Raw genomic sequence first — 23350 nt, 5'->3', positions numbered from 1 at the left:
AAAGCCAAGAGTTGACCATAGATTCTCTGCTCCACAATTACTATTCTTTCCAATGGGGCACCATGTTGATCTCTAAAATTTTTTTTTAGCTGTAAAAGCTTATTTGATTCTATTTCATTAAATTATCTCAAAATGACTCCCCCCCTTATCCACATTCCCACAACACTATACACAGAAACTAAACTAAAGCAAAGGATGTTCCCTGGCCTCTGGAAGCTGATGATCTTAAAAAACCATCCCCCTGTCAGGGAGACGTTAACTAGATATATGGTGAATTACAGTCATTTTCCTTAGTACCAAATGCCCAAAAGAAGACTCGTTTTCTACTTCTTAATCTCATTTCTTTGGGTTCTATTCTGTCCCTTCTCCCCATCTCACCTCGTCCTTTTCTGCAGCAAACTATATGGAAATGGATTTGAAGAAATACAAAGCCACGCGTTCAATGGGACGACACTGATTTCACTGTAAGTATTCTCCTTATTCCCATAGCTCATGAATAAAAATGAAACATTAATCTGGAGACCAGATCAAATTCAATCTCCAGCAACTAACTGTAGGTAAAAATAAACTTTGAAGTGGTTAGTCATCAGCACTTCAATATGTTACCAAGCAACTGACTGGCTAGAAACCCCAAAGCACCCTACTTTCAAAGATAGAGCAGGCTGCCTCCCTACATAGAGGTTGACAGTTTGCTAAACATTCAGCAGCCCCACTTCATACCTTCTTCATCTCACAACTTCCCTCTATAAGCCCCTTTTCAGATAGATGGTATTTCAAAGAAGGCACAATTTTAGGATGAAAAATTATTCTGAAGAGCTTTCTTTCTAGACCCCATCGTAGAGAAATCAAAGCCTGCTGGACAAGAGTCCTAATGTTCAATTCCAAGTTGCCACCATGGCACTTTGTTCCTAGATCAACCCTTGCTTAGAGAGAGCTCACTCACCTTTAACTCCGCAGAAGAATCATGCCCCAGCCATGTTTCCTCCTTCTTTTTCATTTTTCTTTGGTCCCTTGGCCTCCTGAAAAATGCAGTGATAGATCTCATGTGAAGCTGATGACCCAGTGATGAAAGATAAGTTAAACAAAATGTGTTTTAAAATAGCATTGCCATACTGAATGTCTACAGGAAGGTATTTTTTTTAAAAAAAAACTATCTTGCAGAAAGTATATCTATATAAGAACTTGACTATTTAAAAAAAAACAAAAATAAAACAAATTAAGGAGACTACCCATGTTACTAAACAAATCATGCAGATCTTGACCTCATGACAAGTTAAAACTCCATAAAAGAAGCAACTTAGTTTGGTCTCAGACCGGAATCAAATGGTTTTTTATGTGATTCTCCACACCTAATGATAACTTTTGCCTCTTTCTATATACAGCTGTATCTACAGATACATATGGTTTGAATATCTAAAGAGACACATGCAGGAGTCCAGTTGACATATCTAATTCATGGTTCATTTGGGTTCTTTAGATCAGTTTCTGCCATGAATATGCACAGATACTCATGCCTTGTCTAATATTTGGTTCAACAAAATCCCAATTAATCAGAATTCAATTTCCACCTGTGAAGAAAAAGAAGAAAGTTAATAGTAAGGATTTTGTTTAAAAAAAGAAAAGGAAAAAAACCATCTAGTTAATTCCCCATGCTCAGCACTTATTCAATCCAGTCTCCAACTATCTAATAATTGGAACCAATAATACTAAACCTCAGAAAGAGCTGAGGTCAGCAAGTATGTGCTCAATTATGCTCACTAGACTATATTTAAGTCAGGAAAGATTTTAAGAACATTTTCATTGAAAAGGGTTAAACACAAAAAAGGGAAAACTTTGTAAATCTTAAAGTGCAGTAGAAATATTATTGGTCAGTCAAGAAGCATTTATTAAGTGCTTACTATGTGCCAGGCACTGTGCTGTCTGTTACTATTATTATTATTGCTGCTGTTTTTCTGATTTGTTCACAGTTATCTAGAAAATTCAGGAGGCAGCTAGGTGGTGCAGTGGATAGAGTTCCAGCCTTGAAGTCAGGAGGACCTGAGTTCAAATGTGACCTCAGACACATAACACTCACTAGCTGTGTGACTCTGGGCAAGTCACTTAACCCCAATTGCCCAACCAAAAAGAAAAAAAAAAGAAAAAAGAAAATTCAGGTAACCAGAATCTACCATTCCTAGCATTCTGCTGGCTTATGGGACGATCTGGCTTTTTTTTTTTTTAGCCTCTCCCATTGAATTTTAAAAGGTAGTCATGTGATGTCTGCTGGCAGACCAAAGAGACTCTCTCCTCCATTCAGAATAGTTCCCCAAAGCAGAAAGCAGGAAAGTATGGCCGATTTATTTGGTTTTTGACTGGATTACAAAATGTGTAGATAAAAAAAAATTATGGTAGATGGAAGAGAACTAGCTTTAATAAACCATGCAAAGCTCTCTCTTGCGAAAATGTGAACAATTAATTTGAACTGGTTGTCATGGGGATTATTTACTCACATAGCCCAATTTGAAAGATTTACGATCATAACTGAACATAATTAAAACAAACTGAAAGCTGAGGAAGAACTGCGGCAGATTGGGAAAGGAAACTCCATTTGATTTAGGTTTCAAATAGCAATTGACTCTGACAACCTGATCTCTTTGAAAGTCGAACTATACTCAAGGGATGGGAATGTGCAAAATGTGTGCGTTCTGAGATACATATGAAAGGAGTGAAGGTTTCCACAGCAACACACTTAGGAGAAGCATTTCAAAAACTCCCTGGGGGAGTGGGCTGCCATGGTATTGATGATTTTTAGATGACAGGAATGATTTGGAGACCATCAGAAAGACAGGGAAGAAGACATAAAGCATCCCACTTTGAGACTAATGCCCAGTTAAATAGCCAATCATTACTTACTTCAAGACTTCTAAAGCCCCCTGCTTGCCCTAGAGTGGGTCCTCCCTCCAACAATATAGTTCCCCAACCCTCTTCTGCACACTAATAGAGGATCTTCATGACTTGATTTGACCAAAAAGTCATCTGGTCAATAATCCAACCTTTGGGGATTTAACCACATTGGTTCTTAGAGGACAAATACTAGATTCATCAAAAGCGTAATTATTTAAAGGTCATTTCTGCTTGGTCCTAGGATCTGTTCCTCCCTCTGCCCTGTACGCTGCCTCACTACAATGAGACATCATAGAAAGGCTTCACTACAGGGCTGTTTACCATGTAGTAATGACTAGAAGGATGTCAATTGTCTTCCTGGGTAACCTGGAATTCTATAATCAGGGTCCAAGGCACCCTGTTCCCTTTCCTACTCTGGAAGTATGACATTAACAGGGAGAAGTAGCATAGCTGATTAACATTTATATAGCACTTACTAGGTGCCAGACACTGTGCTACACTCTTTAAAATTATTATCTCATTTGATCCTCACAACAAACCTGGGAGGTAGGTGCTATTATCCCCATTTCACAGATGAGGAAACTGAGACAAACAAGGTTAAGTGACTTACCCAAGGTCACATAGCAGTAAGTGTCTGAAGCAGGATTTGAATTCAGGTCTTCCTGACTCTAGGCCTGGCACTTCATCCACTGTGCCATCTAGAAGACTGGAGAACCCAGGCTTGAACCACTAGGGCACTGGGATTCCCATCTGCTCGTAGAAGAAATGCTTTCTAGAGTGTACACTGACAGTGAGGAGGTCTTTTAAACTCACAAGGCCAAATTAGACAAGTTAGCACTAAGCACTTAAAACTAAGCTCTAGTTTAAAAAAGCAGCAAAAATCCTCAGGCAAGCTATCCAAGTAGCTACTGCCATAGACCTCTACTGGCTGATAACACTCCTCTCTCAGCTCCTGATGCTTTCCTCTAGATTTACTGGACATTGGACCTCAGAGCGGGGACCATAGCTCTTCCCTCCTTCCTGGTTGCCTAGCTTCATCATGACTTGCCCAGATCACCTTGCCCAGAGACCTTAAGCAGGGGTAGTCCTCAGCCAGTAGTACTGGCCATCTGGCCTGGGAACAACATAGGAGCTGTGAGACAGCAATGCTTTTCAATGCAAAGGCTGGCCCTGATACAAAAAGATAGAATTCTTGCTCATCTAGACATCTTCCTTTGCCCACACTGATTTGTGTTTTTAAACAACTCTTATCTGCAATCTGGAAAACATAACTATTGCTTAAGTGAATTTGCTCAAAAAAATTACACAGGTTCAATAAAGCTGCCTAGTCAATCTATACTTTTAATGAGCTACCTGAATTCACTAGGTGACCCAGGAAGAAGAGGTCTGGGACTTTGGGTTTTGCTTTTTTCCTCCCTCACAATATCCCACTTCACAATTGATGCTCCAACAGACACTATGTAGCCTCATACAGAAGGGCTGACCCTCATGGCATAGGAACAGCCACTACGGAATGATGATGTGATCTTATGTCTTCTGATATGACCTCCTGAAACACCAATGGATTAGAGGAAAGAGGAGATAAAATCATTGGTGAAGCCTTTATAGGCTCTGGGCTCAATCTCCCAGCTCTACCTTAACACTAATGGATCAAATCACCAGAGCTAGGCCACTGCCCCATCTCTCTCCAAGAGCCTAACGGTATCCCGGATGGGGAAGCGGGGCTCTTCTAATGCTTTCAGCTCACGATCCCCTCTGGTATATTTCCCTAGTATCAAATTATTATTTTTACGCCAGTATTATTTGTCAGTGCCAGTTACTATCACCCCATTACTTCAACAACTGATCTCTTCAATATCATAAATGATTAATACCAATTAACTTTTACAAAGAGATATTTACTGAGAAGATAGAGGAAAAAGAGAAACACAAATATATCCCACTCTAAATCACACTCTCCTTCTACTACCTTGGACCCTGGAGAGAGTGTGCTTGATCTTAATGTGACTGCTACAAATATTTCCCCCATCAAGTGCCCTTCTCAGTGTATTATAGTCAGTGGGTAAGTTGCACCCTTGATTGCAGGATATAGTGCTTAGGAAGTGAGGTTGGTTCATTGCCGGGCTAGGTCAAACAGGTGAGCCTCAGGGCTGACTCCTCATCAGGAAGGCCTGAAAGTTTAACTTAGTTCTTTGACTTTTGTTGGTTCTTCTGACTTTTCAAAGTTCATCAGGTCATATCCTGGTCTGTTTGTCTCTTACCTTCATTCATTTAATATCAGGGGGGAAAGATGAAATGCAAAAGAGAGAGAAGACATAAAACTACCATGTGCACAAGACCACGTGATAGCCAAAGTAGGTGGCCAAAACAGGGGAAATAAGGGCCACTGGAGCAGAGATTGAGCTTGAATTCTTCCACTGGAGCCTTCTGTGCGCACTCTCAGTTCCAGTTTAGTACCCCAAAAGAAGACTTTTTTTTACCTCTCAGCAAGCAGATAAAAAGTCACAGAATGCCTGTGTACATGCTTTAAATTGGGGACATGGTCCCTACATTATGCGCCATTGTGCATTTCCAGAAACAAATTCCCCAGATATCCGCACGAGTTGGCACCAGGCAGAGCAGGCTATGTATACTTGAAGGGCTGGGCCCCTGTTAGCCAACTTCCAGTTTACTGGCACAAAAGGCTAAAAGAGGAGTATCAGGAAAAAATCTGGTTTCCATTATTCCTTTCTTGATCTTTACTTCATCATTAGTAACTTGAAGACTTCTCACCAATGATGAAAAGGCGGCTATTTGTATAATATGATTTCAAGGGTTCAGAGAAAACCCTTTTTTGCCTCAGAAATATCTCCCTCATGATGTTTGAGGTCTCTTAACAGGAGGCTAAGCTTTTAGGTTCCCAAAGATTAGATTTATAATGCACATTTTCTCTTGTCATGAGAAAGGAAAAGTAGTAATAAAATTTCAATAAAGTATAAACAAAGTGGGAGGGTAAAGTGAGGAGGAACTTGGGACCTGACATTGAAGGGTAAGAGATGTTTACCAAGGGGATCAGGAAACAGGAAAGACTGGAGGGAGATTAGGAGTCTAGAAGATACCTCTCAAAGGGCTCCTTAATTTTTCCAAGGACCAGAGCTGAATAGCATTATTAATACTAATAACTTACATGTATATAGTGATTTTTATAGATTATTACTTGATCCTCACAGTAAGCCAGGGAGGAATATACTGCAGGTAATATTTTCCCATTTTAGAGATAAGGCAACTCAGTCTCAGAGAAGTTTAAAGACCTGCCCAAGTTTACTCAGGTGGTCAGTGGGAAAGATGGCACTCAAAGCCAAGGGTTCTGGTTCCAGATCTTGTGTTCTTTCCACTATATCATGCTTCCTATTGGTTAATTCTTGACATAATGAAAAGAGACCCCATCCCATGCCATCATCCTATCCCCAGGAGCCAGCAGTTCCAGACAAGTCAAGCAGGAGGAGGGAGGAAGAAATGAAGAAGGAAGGGAAATGGTCTTATCTGTTCAAAATAGCTTTTAGTATCTCAGTCTAGGCTGTACCCTGCCTCCTTTGATTAGCCTGGCATCATCTGCCTTCCAGGGGTCCTAGAGCACAAATTTCCCAGGCATCTGCTAGCTTATATTGGACCTTAAATCAAACTATCTCTTGCTGGGAGAGTGGAGCAGGCAAAGGAAGAGTTTTTGGACTGCAGTATCTTTCCTCCATCTGGCAAGATAGCTTCACCTATTTTCTTCTTTCTTTTCCCCCTATTCTCTTTATGCAGGGGTATGTATTGGTACATATGCAGAAGCAAGCATAATTTGGGGTATGAGGGCATATACTGACATTCCAATATTGGCACAACATACACATAGCATTTCTCAGGAATATTAAAAAGATGAAGTCCTAAAGAAACACCATTCTCTTCCACAGGGACTTAAAGGAGAATAAGAACCTGAGGAAAATGCACAACGATGCCTTGAGAGGGGCCACTGGACCCAATGTGTTGTGAGTATGGTGAAGCATCCCCTACCACACCCTCCCTATCAGGGTTCAGTTGCTCCCACACCCTCCTCACCATTCTCAATTTGTACCTGATGATGCAGCTGTTGACAACGTAGACCCTATCAGAAATGTGGTGTGGAAGCCTGAGAATACGTTGGAGTAGGCAGAGAATATTTGAGAAAGATCAAGAAGGTCTCCCTGCCTAAAAGTATCTACACCACTTAGCCAGGGCCAGGTATAGACTGCTCATGACATGTGGAACATTCTGTTCTCATGTCACACACCTCCCCCGCCCCAGAATAATAGTCTCATTATTGCTCCTCGAGTTGAGGGGCTCCATCATTATAGAATGGTATGGATGGAATAGTACCCAGGAAGAGAACACTCAGGAAGGCAACAGGGAAACGTGGTAAATCTCTCAGTGAAATTGTGAGGTTGGAAAATTTGGTCTTTGGTCTCCTTGCCTCTCCTTATGCTGTTTTTTTCTCCTCTCCATGTTCTGTTCCTGCCCCCCCCATAAGTCTCCCAAATCCCACTAGTGTCTTCAGTCTAAGATTTCCTTTGCATCAACTCTGTATATAATCTTATATGTACATAGCTGTCTACCTGTTGTGTCTCCCATTAGAATGTAAGCTCCTTGAGGGCAAGGACTAATCTTTTGTCTTTCTTTATAACCCCAGCTCTCAGCCTGGCATATACTAAGTACTTAATAAATGCTTGTTGAATGACTGATGCCAGGTACTCAGGGCCTCCAGTTGCCCAGAGAGCTCTATTTCAATGTCTCACTCAGGTCTGTCCTCCCTATCTTTAGATCTCCCTCTCCCAGCTGCCTCCTCTATCTAAATTAGTAAGTTGTAGAACTCTAAAATGATCTAGGTTCAACCAGGTGAGGCTTACAATATCTAATAAATTGATCTCTCCCAAAGTGTTAATACTGAATAGCTTCATATGCTATTCCATATTTTGGCAAAACACAAGGCCTTAACCCAAAGGAATGATCCTATCATGCTGAAATTTTTAGATATGAGTGAAAGTCAGTGGAGGAAATATCCTGAAACCATCTCACATGAGCAGCTTCCTCTTCCTGTGTGTAAAGCCAACATTGGACCTATCTCGCTTCTGCCACTTTTCTCCATATCTTCTCCTTCATCGCAGCCTTCATCCTGGAAGTTTATAGTGCCTTACAACAAACAGGGAGACGAGATGCTCACCAGCCAGAGTCCTTGTAGACAGTTGATTCTTGATCCTTACGCGTCCCCTCACACAAGCAGAATAAGTCCAGTATTACATGTAACCAGGTTGCAGGAAAGTGATGAAAATGCCCACTGCCCTGCTCCTGGTGCTCTCTCCTATATGTTCATTCTTTGTTTTGACTGATGAGAACTAGTGAAAAAACTGAAAGTAGGAAACATGTTATCTTCTTTAAAACACAAATGGGTAACTGGGTCCCCAAAGAGTTAACAAGGCATCAGCCTACCCATCTAAGCCCATGATAAGACTAGAACACTGAACGTAAAATTTCACTAGCAACTCATGAAGCTTGTAAAAAGTGAATGGTTTTGTAAGATTTGTCATTTTTGTGAAAACAACAATCATTGTTTTTAAGATTTCTACTTCCAACAATCTAACACCAGAGAAGCTGGGTTCCAACCTCGCCCTTGCCCTGTACTACCCTCCATGGGCACATCACTTAACCTTCTTAGGCCTCAGTTTCCTTCTCTGTAAAATTAAGGAATTGGCCAAACTGTCTCTAAAATTCTCTCAGCCGTGTCCGTTACATGTAAAGGGTGTCATGAGGGAATATAAATTAAATGATAATAATATTAATTGACATTTATATAACATTTTAAGGCTTTTGAAGTTTTAGACACATTATTTCAAGAAGGTATGCTGCTCAGAAGCAATTTGTTGTCTAGTTGGACACGCACGGGAAAAAAGGAAACAAAAATTAAGCACCTACCACGTATCAGGCACTGTGCCAAGAATTGTACAAATCTTCTCTTATTTGATCTTCCCAGCAACCTTTGCAAATAGATGCTATTATGATCCCCATTTTACAGTTGAGGAAACTGAGGCAGACTGATTAATTGGCCCAGGGTCACACTGCAAGTAGATTCCTGAGGCTTGATTTGAATTCAGGTCTTCCTGACTCCAGGCCCAGCATTCTATCCACTACCACGTATCAACAACAAAACATAAGCAGCCACAGGGGAGTATGTGATTAAGTTCATACAAATGGCACAGACACTAAGTGCTCTGAATCAGATGAGGGACAGACCATTCTGGGCTAGGCTGGTGAAAAGTGAAGGCCATCAATATAAGGGATGGGATTTCAACTGTGTTCTGAAGGATGGACAGGCTTTTGAAATCCCTTTGACTTGGATACCTGAAATTTATCTTGATATTTTTCACAAGTCTGGCAAATTTTGAGAATTAGGAACCTGCTTATACAGCCTGATTTTTTTTTCCTATTTGGGAACTTTTCACATAGCTCTGCTGGGAGCAAAGCATTAGTTGCAAAAAGAGTTTAGAGGAATGGTTGCTTTGGAGACTGCATCTTGCTTCCTGGGTAGAAGATGGCTAATGCCATACAATGGTTCTTAATAGAATAACAAACCTGTACTTCACGAAAACCTATCCCACTGAGCTTTATCAATCAGGGAGCAAGGCTTCAGAGGCCCTGAATGCTTTCCCTGGGGTAGCATACAAAAGATGATGGCATTGCATGAACTTGCCATCTCAGAATACAAGTAATTTCACTTCTCCTAAATGCTGAATGTTATGTACAGATGCAGGCACAAGCAGGTGCTAGAGGCTTGAGACAAAAGCTTACAGGACAGAATAATGGCTTCTTAAGACAATTAAAAATAAGATATCACTGCTTTAAGTTTATACTCAGTGAGACTGACAGAGATACTATGGAGAACAAACAAAAAGGCAAACTCCCAAACTTCAAAAAAAATCAGAATGATATCATCATCCTGGGAAAGTGTGAGGTATAAGAAAATTTAATGAGATAAAACAAACACGTTATCTTCTTTCTCTACAGGGATATTTCTTCTACCAAGCTGGAGGCACTACCTAGCTATGGGCTGGAGTCCGTTCAGGTGTTAATTGCCACATCATCCTATTCCCTAAAGAAATTACCACCCCGGGAAAAATTTGTCAGTCTTCTGGAAGCCACCTTAACTTACCCTAGCCACTGCTGTGCATTTATAAACCTGCCAACAAAGGAGTAAGTGGTTGTTGTTGTTGTTGTTGTTTAAGAAGAAAAGAAAAAAAAGAAAAGAAAACCAACTGTAGCTGTTCCAGAAAGTCACATTTTCAGACTAGCCAATGTCAACCCCCTAGAGTGTGTGTTAGGCAGCTGCATGTGAGTGGGGTCTCTGAGAGGGAGAAGAGTAAGAAAAGGAAAAGAACTTTTCCCCTGGGGGAACACTACTGCCAAATAGTTAATTCCCCCTATGTCTTCAATGCCTCTGTCACCATTCTAGGCTAATTGAATTATAGCCTAATTTAGTCATTGCAAGATTGAGGACATAACTCGGGCTCGTCAAAGTCTAATCAGCCCCATGCCTCCTCAGAGTTCACCACTTCCTTGGGGGATGGGGGGGAGCAGGGGGAAAGAGGTTTAAATTAACACAGTGTCTTAATCTTCTAAGTAAAACAGACACAAAATACTGCAAGGGGATTTCCTCAGTTATTCCTCTCCCAGGCATGCTGATGAGTGCTTCCCAGTTGTTTTTTTCTTTAAACCCCAGATCAGGAGCCCACAGAAGCTCACCCATGATTAATTCTCTTAATAAGTAACAAAACTGATAAGGGCCACCGATTTAGTTTACTCCAATTTTGGACCCTTTACTGCTTGCGGCTTCTCCAGTTTCCCTGGGGGAAGGAAGCTTTCTGTGCCTGTTTCCCTATTCTCAGAGACCAGACCTAGGACCCAAAGCAAATGGGTGTGTGGGGGGGGGGTGTAGAGGTGGAGAAGGGCAGGAGGAGGAGGATGAGACACTTTCCACAGAAATCCACCATTGCCATCAGCTCTCTGTCTGTCTCTCTCTATGTCTCTCTATGTCTCTCTCTGTCTCTCTGTCTCTTCCCTCTTCCATACCACAACAAACATGTTCATGGGTGGGCTCTGGAATGAAATGTACTGTCCTCTCACTGCTGCCCTCTGTGTGACACAATGAGAAAGAAATTCTTCACTATCTTGGGGTGTTAATTACGTAGACATAGGACCTGCTCCTTCTTGACTTTGGAAAGTGCTCCGGCACAAATTGGGAGGAAATCAGAAGCTATGTAGAAAAAGAAATAGATTTAAGTGAATTCAAATCAACAAATATTTATTAGGCACCTACGAGGAGCGTGACACAGTGCTAGGCATTGGAAATACAAAGACAAAAACAAAACTGCCCTTGACCTAAGGGACTTATATTTTACAGAAGGATCCAGCATTTTCCTGAAAAGCACTAAAACTGGGGGCATAAGAAAGGCTCCCCTGAGAAGGTGACACCTGAGCTGAGTCTTGAAGGAAGCTAAGACTTCTTAGAGACCCCAAATTTTGGAGAGCACTAAGGTGGGAGATGAGATACTGTACTCGCGGAACAGCAAGCAAGCTAGCCTGACTGGAATGAAAAAAGCACATAAAAAGGTGATGTGAAAATAGTCTAGAAATGTGGGCTAGAGCCAGACTTCATAGGGCTTTAAATGTCAGGCTGAAGAGTTTGTACTTTGTCCTAGAGGGCCTAAGGAACCAGCAAAAGGTCTTGGAGGGAGGAGGTGAGTGGTAGCATGGTCAGATCAGTGCCTTAGGAAGATTATTTTAGTATTTGTGGATGGATTGGTGAGGGAAGGAACAATAACAGTCCAGGCAAAAAGTGATGAGGGCCTAAACTAAGGTGGTAGCTGTGAGTGGACAGAAAGGGAAAGATACAAGAGATGTCACACAGAGAAAATCAGCAAGACTTGACAACTAATTGGATGGGTGGGGGAAATAAATGAAATTGCTTTTCAGTCAAGGATGACACATACATTGCCAACCTGAGCAATTGGAAAGATGGTTGCTCTATGAACAGAAATAGGGAAGTCTGGAGAATGGATAGATTTAGGATGGGAGATAATGAGCCCCATTTTGTATATACTTAGTTTCAGGTGCCTATGGGACATTTAGATAGAAGTGTCTAATATATAATTGGTAATATGGAGCTAGAACTAGAGAAATTAGGAATGGATATACAGACTTAGGAGTCATTTCCGTGGAGACAATTGGACCCACAGGATCATCACTGAGATTATATAAGTAGGTCAGAAAAAAATTTAGCTACATTGAGGTAAAAGGGGAGAATCAAAGAAGGGAGAGGACCATTGGAAAGGGCAAAGATAACTTAATTCAGACAAAAGGCAAAGCTGAGTCAGTTCTCATTTTGCTTCTATTTTCTCTGCCAAGAAAGATCTCTGCACTAAAAGGGACTCAGCAAAAATGACCAATACACATTTTTTAATAAAGATAATTATGGAGACACTGAGAGCCCCTACCTGCCCTTGATGAGTTCAAGTTACCTGGCCCAGATAAACTACATCCCACTTATTGAACGATCTGGTGAAGGGTAATTAATAAGCCAGTGTCAATGCTCATTGGAAAATGGGAAAGACTAGTAGGATTGGAGAAGGGAAGATTTTGTCTTGATTTTTAAAAGAAAGAAGGAAAAAGAATGAAGCCTGCAAACTATGGGCCATGGAGAATGACTTTCATTCCTGACAAAAATCTAGAACACAGCATCAAAAAGAGGGTTAACAAAGGCCAGCATGGCTTCACCAATAAGAGGACTTTCTTTCCTTTTTTGACAAGGTTATTAAACTGGTAGATAAGGGGACACTGTAAATAAAGTCTATTTACCTAGTAAAACATTTAAGAATCTACTGTGCTCTGCTGTGAAAAATTGGATTGTAAAACTGTGTGGAATAGGTGGTTGAAAGTCTGGCTAGAGAGAGTAGTCCCATATCAACTTAGAAAGAAGTCTCCAGTGGAATACTTCATATTTGTATCAATGATCTGTTGACACAAACGTGGGAGGGATCACCAACACATTAGATAGAAGGGGAAAGATTTTAAAATATCTGAATCGGATAGAACAATGGGCCAGATTATTTACTAGGTATAAATGGAAAGTCTCATACTTGGTTCAAAAAAGCAACTTCACAAGTTTATATTACCAATCGCTTGTTTACATGGAGCTGTTTGCATGCTGTCTACCCATTAGATTGTGAACAACTTGAGAGCAGGGACTCTTTTGTCTTTCTTTGGACTCCCGGTATTAAGTGCAGTACCTGGCACGAGGTAGGTACTTAATAAGCATCTGTTGACTAACTGACAATTACCAGATAAAGGAAGATGGTATTTAAATAGCAGTTCATCTGAAAAATGATCTAGGTGCAAGGAAGAGAAGGAAAAAGGGGTTAGACTAGCTGACTGCAAGTTCAACAATGTATTAGGGCATCCAAGATTAACACAAATTTTTTAGAATTAAGAGGCACAATGCACAGTACTAGATAGGTGATAGTGCTACTATACTGTGTGTCAAATCAGATCAGATTGTCTTCAGTTTTGAGTGTCACATTTTAGAAATTACATTAATAACAGTGATTATTGTTATTGTTCAGTCTTTTCAGTCGTCTGACTCTTCATGAGCCCATTTGAGGTTTTCTTGGCAAAGATACTGGAGTGATTTGCCATTTCCTTCTCCAGCTCATTCTAAAGATGAGGAAACTGAGGCAAACAGGGTTAAGCAATTTGACCAGGGTCACATGGCTAATAAGTGTCTATCGCCAGATATGAACTCAGGAAAATGAGTCTTTCTGACTTCAGGCCTGGCACTCGATCCACCATGCCACCCAGCTGCTCCCATTAATAAGAGTACAGGAGGGCAATCAGGACAATGAAGAGTCTTGGGGCCGTGAGGTTTAGTTGAAGGAAATAAGAATGAAGAAGAGAAGACTATATAGCTATATTCAAATATATGAAATAATGTGAAAGAAGGATCAGATTTGTTGTTCTAGGTTCTAGAGAGGAAGTTGGGGACAGATGAATAAGCATTTACAGAGTGCCTACTACGTGCCAGGCACTGCACCACGTGCTTTACAAATACGTCCTACTGGTAGAACAAGTAGCAATGGGTGGAAGGTACAAAGAAGACAATTTATGTTTGATATGAGGAAAAACTTCCTAACAAGCATACTTATCCAAAAGTGGAATGGGCTGCATTAGTGGGTCATGGACTCCTCCTCATCTGAGGTCTTCAAGGAAAAACTGGACATATATGAGCCATGTTTATGGAAAGGGGAATTTTTTGTGCTGGCAACACAAATAAATTTAAGACAGAAACTTTGCCCTTAAGGAGCTGGGAGAAAAGAAGACAGACATAATGCTTAACATAGGATCATATACAATTAAGTAGGTACTTTAAAAAAAATTTTTTTATAATGATGATGATGATTCCCTAATCTTACACTTCCAAGCCTACACTGCCAGGGAAGTCAACAAGCATTTCCTTAGAGACAACTGGGTTTTGCAGTAAATAGAGCACCAGCCTGGGAGTCAGGAAGCCCTGACTTCAACTCCTGCCTCAGGCATTTATTAGCTATGTGACCCTGTACAAGTAAGTCACTTAACCTTTCTAGGCCCTAGTTTCCTCATCTGCAAAATGGAGATGAGAATAACAGAACCTACTTCCAGGGTTGTTGTGAAGATCAAATGAGACAATCAGATCTTTGCAAAATTTAAAGCACTGCACAAATGCTAGCTATTGTTATATTAATTTCAGACTGAGAAGGAAATAGCTTCAAAGGGAAAGATTCTTTAGATCGGGATTCCGGACTGAAGCACTAACACTTTGGATGCTGCTGGGTGTTGAAGGGCTTAAGTTGGATGCCAAAGGAATGTTTGTGCAATTTGGTGTCACAACCCTGACCTGCAGCTTCAATGTACTAGATAACATACAGCTGTATTGAGCAGATGGCCTGAAAGGCCCCTTGGTATCTTTCATTAAGGTTTTCACAAAGATAAAGAGAGTGATGCCAAGGGATAGCATCTAAAAGCCAAGAACATTCACATTTCTTCTCAATAGCAGATTTGTCTCTAGAGAACACAAATACCTGCATAATACAGTATAAGGACTGGAAGGTCCCAAAACATTTGATCCAGGGTTTGGGGCAGCAGCTGTGATATAGCAGAAAGATCAGAAGTGGAGTCAGGAAACCTGTGTTCAAGTCCTGACTGACATTCACTAGCTCTGTAACTCTGGTCATCATGCCCTTCTCTCTAACTAGTCAGCCAAAAAGCACTCATTAAATGATTACTATATATCAGACATACAAAAAAGGCAAATACAGTCCCTCTTCTCAAAGGGCTTACTTTCTAATGGAAGTAATAACATACAACTACATACAGAGTAGCTATGGAGCTAGTGCTAAGGGAAACCAGTAAAAAGCTTCTTGCAGGAGGTAGGATTTAGCTGAGATTTGAAGGAAGTCAAGGAAATCAGGAGACAGAGGTGAGGAGGGAAAGTATTCCCAGGCATGGGGGTTAAAAGTCAAAAGATATGTGGAGGGGAATAGAATATAAGACAACTGGGAAGGTAAGAAGGGACCTGGGATGAAGGGTCCTAAAAGCCAAACAGAGGAATTTATATTTGATCCTGGAGGTAATAGGCACCCAGTGGAGTAGAAGGTGATGTAGAAAGACCTGCACTTTATCAAGATCATTCTGACAGCTCAAGATGGATTGAAGCAGGGAGAGAGTGGGGAAGGAAGACCAACCAGACTACTGCAGTAGTCCTGCCTATGCTAGAGTTATGGTAGCGTCAGAGGAGAGGAGGATGTTTATTGGAAAGATGGGAAGGCAGAATTGACAGCCCTCTGGCAACAGATTGTATGTAGGGGGTGAGAGTGAGAAGTCAAGTTGAGAGACAGTGACTGGGAGGATGATTGTGCCCTCCACAATAATAGAGAAATGGGGGGGGGGGAACAGTTTGGGGAGAAAGATGAATCTTGTTTTGGACATATTTGGAGTACCTCCTCCATAACCTCCTCACCAAGCTATTACCCACAATGCTCTGGAGGAACTTCTGCCCTGGAACACCTGTCTCCTGGTTGGTGACTGCTCTCTCAGAATTCTATTTCACAAAAGCCCCAATCACATCACTATACATCACTCTCTCCTTTCTGGCTACCTCCACCACAGCCTTTTTGCCAATCCGATTACTGCTCCACCACCACCCCCACTCCAATTCTGGAACCATGAACCATCATCAAATCAACTCTTACATCGTTCCTGGATGGAATGTGTCTTTTCCCCTGGGGCCTCGCTCACCATTGGTACAACATACTTTCTAGTATGTTGCTCCTCCCTCTCTCCCCTCTGTTTAACTATAAGCTCCTTGAGAAATTGTTTTTCCTTTTGTATTTGTACCCCCAATACTTAGCACAGTACTTGGCACAGTGTAAATACTAAATATTTAGATTTTTAAAATTTATTTCATTCCTTTATTCTCTGGGTTTCAGTGTCCTCATCCATGAGACAATTGGATTAGATGATTTTTAAAGTCTCTTTCAGCGCTAACATTTTGTGATTCTGCATCCATGAAGTGTAATCTTACAAGTCGACACGGAAAGGCACCCATCCATAGTTTTGTAAAGGATAGTTCATTCCTAACTCTGACACTTAACCCACCTCACTTTTGTACAACAGGGTTTATATTAGGACTTCTCCAGTCAACATGGCTGAAAAAGATGTAAAGGTTATCTTGCACTTCTCTAAGGAAATACTGCTATTCTCACATCTTACTTAATCCTTTTTCCCTTTGTGCTTAGCCCTAGCTTGTTTTTAGGTTTGCAAATACTGATATTCTTTTATGTTATTGTTATGTTTCCAGATGCCCATTGGCTAATCCATTTAGGGACTTGCGGGGTGGCGGAGTGGGTAGAAAACATTTCAGTCCATAAATATAAAAGCATTGATATCCAAACTAGAATGTAGGGGTCCAAAATCCTCAACTTTTGTTCAGTTTTTGCAAAACAGACCTCAAGATGATTCAAAGCCATGAACTTTTACTAGTTACCTACTTACCAAGGCCAAAGTAGAGAGGATAGTGGTGAACAGCAAGCCTTAATACACTACAAGGGAAGCTTTTAATGAGCATTGAGAGAGCCATGCTTCATTGTGACAAATACAAGATTTTTTCTCTCTAGAGCCCACACAAAATACTTAGCATTCAGGAGTGTTTTATCTAAGCTGAGAATACTATAATGACAATTCAGAAGCCTTTAGTTTCCCAGCAGGAAGCACTTCAGTTAGGACAATGGTGCAGAACATAGATGCCGGTGTAATAGGTAAAGAACTGGAGGAACAAAGCATAAATAGACATGATCAGATTTCGTTTAAAGACCAAAAGCTTAACTCCTTCTTTCTTCTATTTTAGCCAGAATATTTCACTTTCCATTTTTGAAAACTTTTCCAAACAATGTGAAAGCACAGCAAGGAAACCAAATAATGAAACATTGTAAGTATTTGCATGCAAAGAAATACAATTCTGAATGCACTTCATTATTTTTGATACAAAGGTGTTTTTTTAATATCAGATCAATCTTGGAAGGGAAGAGTGTTGCAAAGGATGTTTTAATAGTTGTAAAACAGGAATTTCTCTTTTCAAGTGTCACCTGTGCTATTAAGTGACACCTCTCTTGGGCTAGACAAGACACAAAAAATGGCACATTGTGTCTAACTGATCACTGCTTATATTTCAAAAATTAATGGATTTATTCAAACCTATTTTGAAGTCACTAATAGCCAGATGATAACTTAATTTGTGATGATTTGACTAGGAGAGACCTTTCTCCATTTGGTGTGTGTAGTAGATAAGTCATAAATTGGTTTTAATGAATTCTAGACGGTTTCCAAAGTCATCAATATAAGTACCCTGGAGGCATCTTTCTGAATAGGGATTTAGGCTAGCTAAATCACCAACCTCCTTAGTTTAAAGTTGTCTCAGTGACTTATCCTGGGGTCTGAATATTTTGAAGCAGAGGAAAACAAGCAGAAGAAACAAGGAATGTTTTCCCTGTGTCATTTCATAATGAAAGCAAAACCAAATTTCCCCATTCACCAAAGGCCCCATCCCCCTGAGTCATCGTTGGCAGTGAGACTATGGACCAAAATGGGTGTCTAACAGCTCTATACAAGGAAATTTAGGGAGAAGGGAGAGACTTGGGGGCATTTATACATGGAAGAAATATCTCCAAGATATGTGGCAAGGCACTCATAGTTTAATAAAGTGTGCCTTTTATTGACCCATATCCTCTAACTTCATCTATACTATATTGTAACTACATGTCTGTTGACATATCTTAACTATTTATTTCTAATAGACTTTCCTTCAAATATAGATGTTACTGCCTCAGAAAAATAATCATTGCTCCATCCCTACATTTTCTGAGGTTCAGAATTACCATTACATGCAAAACCAAAACCAAGTGCCCCCAAGATAATTAGTTTGTTCTTCTATATCATTAATTTTCTTCTCTTTCAGTTCACTCTTTTCTCTTCCTTTTGTAAATCTTTTTTTATCCCTGTCTCACACCTTTAAAGGCAGAAACCTTATTAAAATTGAAATGTATGATATGGGAACTGATACATCACACAGTTAATAAAGAGGCAAAGATTCCTATATCAAGTTATTTTCATCTCCATAACTGCACTTAGAGAGTAGTATCCCTTTGGTGAGCATCTCCCTTCTCTCATGTGTTAACATCTGTTTTCCAAACTGCTCTCTATATTATTATTCACATCAAACATCTCTTTAAAGGCCCAGTTCTTAAAACTTTTTCCCCTATCACTTTCTTATTTCATAAGGTAGATTACTGGGTTGGGGCAGGGGAAAGAAGAAAAGTGTAAGTGACCAACCCTAATTTAAGATATTTGCAAGGACCTTGACAGGATAATAGTAGCTTCTATGGCCTCACTATTTTAATAATAATCTATTCCTCCCCACCAAAAGGAATATTTATTGGGCCTGTGTGCATCATAGTATTATAATCTTACCCAAACACTGAGCGTTATAGCAACTCCTTCAGAGTTAGAGCCATCTTTTTTACCTGGTCCAGATGAGAAACTTCTTTCCATTTAAATGTGTCCTTTAGGCAGTAGAACCATTTTCATAGTCTCCCTTTGCTTGACACACACTCTTCACCATGCCTTTTACTTATCTCTCACCATCATCCATGGCCTTACCCAGCCTCCTATATCTCCTGATCTATCACTGATCCTACTTCTACATACTACACTGTTGTTGGTTCAAGAAATCTTGAAATCTTGAAGGAAGACAAGTCTACCAGGAGCTGTTGCAGATTTTCAATATAAGCCTTGCAATGAGGCTTGTACTCTACTACAGAATAACAGCTTGATAGTAGTTTGGCTGGCAAATAAATGAGACAAATAGCTAAGAAAATGCCAAGAAAGGATTCTTTCGAGTTTAGTAAGCATATATTGTGTCTCTAAATTTGTTTTCCAAAGAAAATCATCCTCTGTAAACAGCTTCGTTAAGTCTTTGCATCAATGTGCACAATCTATAAAAAAAAAAGTCTAAATGATGTTTTATTTTTTTCTTAAAGAACTCCTACATCAATTCAGAGTTCTGAGATAATTTAACAAATAAATGTAGAACAGGGTTTGTTGTGGTTTTGCTTCCTTTTGTTTCTTTGGCTTAAAAAACAGTACTGAAGATAATTCTTGCATTTTTTGTACTCAGAACCAAAGAAAATTTCTTAAGTTTACAACCAATTAAGATATTCTTCTTACAGCTATTCGGCCATCTTTGCGGAGAGTGAACTAAGTATCTGGGATTATGACTATGGCTTCTGCTCACCTAAAATACTTCGATGTGCTCCTGAACCAGATGCCTTTAATCCTTGTGAAGATATCATGGGCTATGACTTCCTTAGAGTCCTCATTTGGCTCATAAATCTCCTAGCAATCATGGGAAACTTCACTGTCCTCTTTGTTTTGCTGACCAGTCATTACAAAATGACAGTGCCCCGTTTCCTCATGTGCAATCTCTCTTTTGCAGATTTTTGCATGGGGCTCTATCTGCTGCTTATTGCTTCAGTCGATTCTAAAACCAAAGGCCAATATCATAACCATGCCATAGATTGGCAGACAGGAAGTGGTTGCAGTGCCGCTGGTTTTTTCACTGTGTTTGCAAGTGAACTTTCTGTCTATACACTCACTGTAATCACTCTAGAAAGGTGGCACACTATAACATATGCCATGCAGCTAGATCGAAAGCTACAATTAAGACATGCCGTACTGATCATGCTTGGAGGCTGGCTTTTCTCCACGATATTTGCAGTGTTGCCCCTTGTGGGTATTAGCAATTACATGAAGGTCAGCATTTGTCTCCCCATGGATATTGAGACCACACTCTCCCAAGCATACATACTGATCATCCTGGTAATCAATGTGGCTGCCTTCATCATCATTTGTGCTTGTTATATTAAAATTTACTTTGCAGTCCAGAATCCAGAGCTTGTAGCAGCCAACAAGGATACAAAGATTGCCAAGAAAATGGCAATACTAATATTCACTGATTTCACCTGCATGGCACCTATCTCATTTTTTGCCATCTCAGCTGCTTTCAAAGTACCTCTCATCACAGTGACCAACTCCAAAATTTTACTGGTGTTATTTTACCCAGTTAACTCCTGTGCAAATCCATTTCTGTATGCAATTTTCACAAAGGCCTTCCGAAGGGATTTTTTTCTTTTACTGAGCAAGTTTGGCTACTGTAAAAACAGAGCAGAACTTTATAGAGTGGAGAATTTTTCAGCTTATACCTCCAACTGCAAAAATAGCTCCCATGGAGCAAATAAGGCCCCTCAAAACACACTGAAGTTGTACACTACGGTCCTGGGAGAGACTTGTAGCAAAGGATGCTAGCTATAATGTAACTGTAGCACCGTAGGGTCAGAGCTATATTAATACTACAGAAATTAAAGTATGCTTCTACAATTTTGTTAGCTATCAGGGATGTTTACACAAAGTATTTGTTTTGCACAATCATTTGCTCTTAATGGTGGCCATGTGGAGTAGTGGATAAGGGGCTGACCTAAAGTTGGGAAGACATGCGTTCAAGTCCTGCCTCTGACATACTTTGGCAGTGTTGGCTTGGGCAAATCTTTTAAGCTCTCAATGCAATGGACAGGTCTCTAAGACTGTAAGATACAAAGAGGTTGCCAACCTGCATTGGTGAAGGGAATTTCCTCACCTGAGAGATCTCTATACTATTGAGATCACAGGTCTTATCCCCAACCTTGTCTTAGACTCAGAGGGCTGAACTAAACCTCCAGAACATCATAGCCATTCTCCTTCCATAGGGTATTATACTTCTAAGATGTTCATAACAATGAAAGCATTTAACATCTCTTATTTGCTCTGTGCAGCTTTTAAGCGCCCTGAGGATATGGAAATGTTATATTTGTTGTTTAGTAAACGAAATGTATTAGGGAAAATAGATCTTCTTTAGAGGCACCATCTTTTGACTTTAAATAGAAGAAAACTTTGATGTGCTGTAATTTTTATACTTTTTGGTGGCAAACTAATACAAATGTGTTAAATCTCTGGTAGGCAGGGGCTTTATTTGATAGTATCTTTACTATATGTGACATACTGGTTTTCATCTGAAGTGGGGTTTTTTGTAGACTCTTTTGACTTTTCACTAAATACATTATAGTCATCACTACTTAGCTGTTTCTCAACACACCTTTTCTACCCCCCTCATCCTTATTCGATGGCACAACAAAAACTGTCTCTTTATATACATTGTATTCTTATTAAAAATCTCTCTCTTGACATGAGAAGACCATTCTCCCCAATTCTTTACAGAGCTGGGGACCACAGGTGTGCAACACCACATAGAATGTCAGACTTGTTTGATGTATTGATTACTTTTGTTGAACTTTTTCTTCCTCTTTTTTTATTCGTTGTTATAGGGAGTGGCCCTCTGGATGGAGGGACACAGTGGGAAAGTCAATGATATAAAAAACAAAAGATATCAATAAAAATTATTTTTAAAAAAATGATAAATGTGACAAATTGAGAAATCTGGGAATGCTTGTAGGAACTGAGAGAGGATGAAGTTAATGGAACCAGAACAATCTGCATGATGACCACAGTGACGTAAAGGAAAATAACACTAAGCAACTTCACAGCTCTGGGTGATGCAGTGATCTCTCCTGCTTTCATAGGTCTGAGAGTGAAACATAACAGCTGACCCTCTGCTAAGAGGTGGGGGAAACATACAGGATTTGTTTTACTTAAGTACAGTCCCTTCTTATAAGAGAAGCTTCTACGGAGGGGAAGGAAGGAGCCGATAGCAATATTAAAAAACACACACATCAATAAAGAGATTTTTTAAATCTCTTCTGTGGTTATTCTTTTTCCTATTTTCATATATTCTGCTTCTAACAGTCTACTGCCTTTATCCAAATACATTCTTCAATGTCTCCCTCATGAGCTGGCATTCAAGAGTTTCTCCCTGAAATAACATGAAAATAAAATGCTAATTTCTCAGGCCTCTATAATAATATACTATAATCTTTTTGATTCATATATAAATTCAAGACCCAAAACAACAAAGTAAGCAAGAAAGTAGAAAATATAATCACACTCCTTCTTCTCTAGGTATTTCACGTGAAATAGGCCTCAATTTACTTTAAACTGGACATATATAGAGAGGTGAAAATCTGTATGCCTACATTGAAAATTACTTTCATGACATTGGACACACATTAATCTTGATTATCTGTATTATGCTATATTACAACAAGTATAAGAAATATACCATCATTTTCTCCAACATTGGTTTGAAAAGTCATCTATGACTCATCACTACCCTATTTCTCTCTCTCTCCCCCACCCCTCAAGTCACCAAGTCTTATTATTCTTCTTTCATATTATTTGGAATGTATCAACTCCTTTCTTTCCGACTAATTCCACTCTCATTCACTCCATCACCTCACACTTGGACTTTTGCTATCAAAAGCTTCCTAAGTAACCTCACTGCCTCCAGTATTTACCCTCGATATATCCCATAACACTGCTACCAGAATCTCAGTAAAATTCTATTTTCAATTAAACTCAGCAAACATTTATTGATCATCTGCTATATGCAAGGTTCTGAGCTCTTCTGAACTCAAAGGACTTATAGTATACTAGTAGAAAGCTAATACATACACAAATACACTTTCATATCTTAATTTGTATGTCATAAAGATAAGTACACATTCAAAGGAGGAAAGGACTACTTCTGGCTGAGGGTACAAGGAAGGCTTTGTGGAGGAAGTTGCATTCAAGTTGAGCCTTGAAGCATAACCCATGAGATGTTAGGGACAGTATTCTGGGAATAGGTAAT

The 23350-nt window shown here is 39.9% G+C and overlaps 1 protein-coding gene across 2 annotated transcripts in view; it reads left to right on the top strand.

Moving 5' to 3' along the window:
• LHCGR (luteinizing hormone/choriogonadotropin receptor) overlaps positions 1-22328 on the top strand; it is an 84256-nt gene extending 61928 nt beyond the window's left edge. Inside the window, exons 7-11 of one of the 2 annotated variants that reach the window (XM_021001328.2) lie at positions 396-464; positions 6819-6893; positions 9940-10125; positions 17366-17446; positions 22185-22328. In XM_021001328.2, the coding sequence (XP_020856987.1) occupies positions 396-464; positions 6819-6893; positions 9940-10125; positions 17366-17446; positions 22185-22203 (430 nt within the window). In that variant the 3' untranslated portion in view covers positions 22204-22328. Of the gene's footprint in view, positions 1-395; positions 465-6818; positions 6894-9939; positions 10126-17365; positions 17447-19742; positions 20965-22184 lie in introns of those variants that run through there. The other variant, XM_021001324.2, reaches the window with a different exon arrangement.
• The last annotated feature ends 1022 nt before the right edge of the window (positions 22329-23350 follow it).

Source organism: Phascolarctos cinereus, unplaced genomic scaffold, assembly GCF_003287225.1.
Source record: "Phascolarctos cinereus isolate Bilbo 61053 unplaced genomic scaffold, phaCin_HiC Scaffold_2;HRSCAF=192, whole genome shotgun sequence".
Classification (NCBI taxonomy): Eukaryota; Metazoa; Chordata; class Mammalia; order Diprotodontia; family Phascolarctidae; genus Phascolarctos; species Phascolarctos cinereus.
This window is presented reverse-complemented; position numbering and strand designations above follow the sequence as displayed.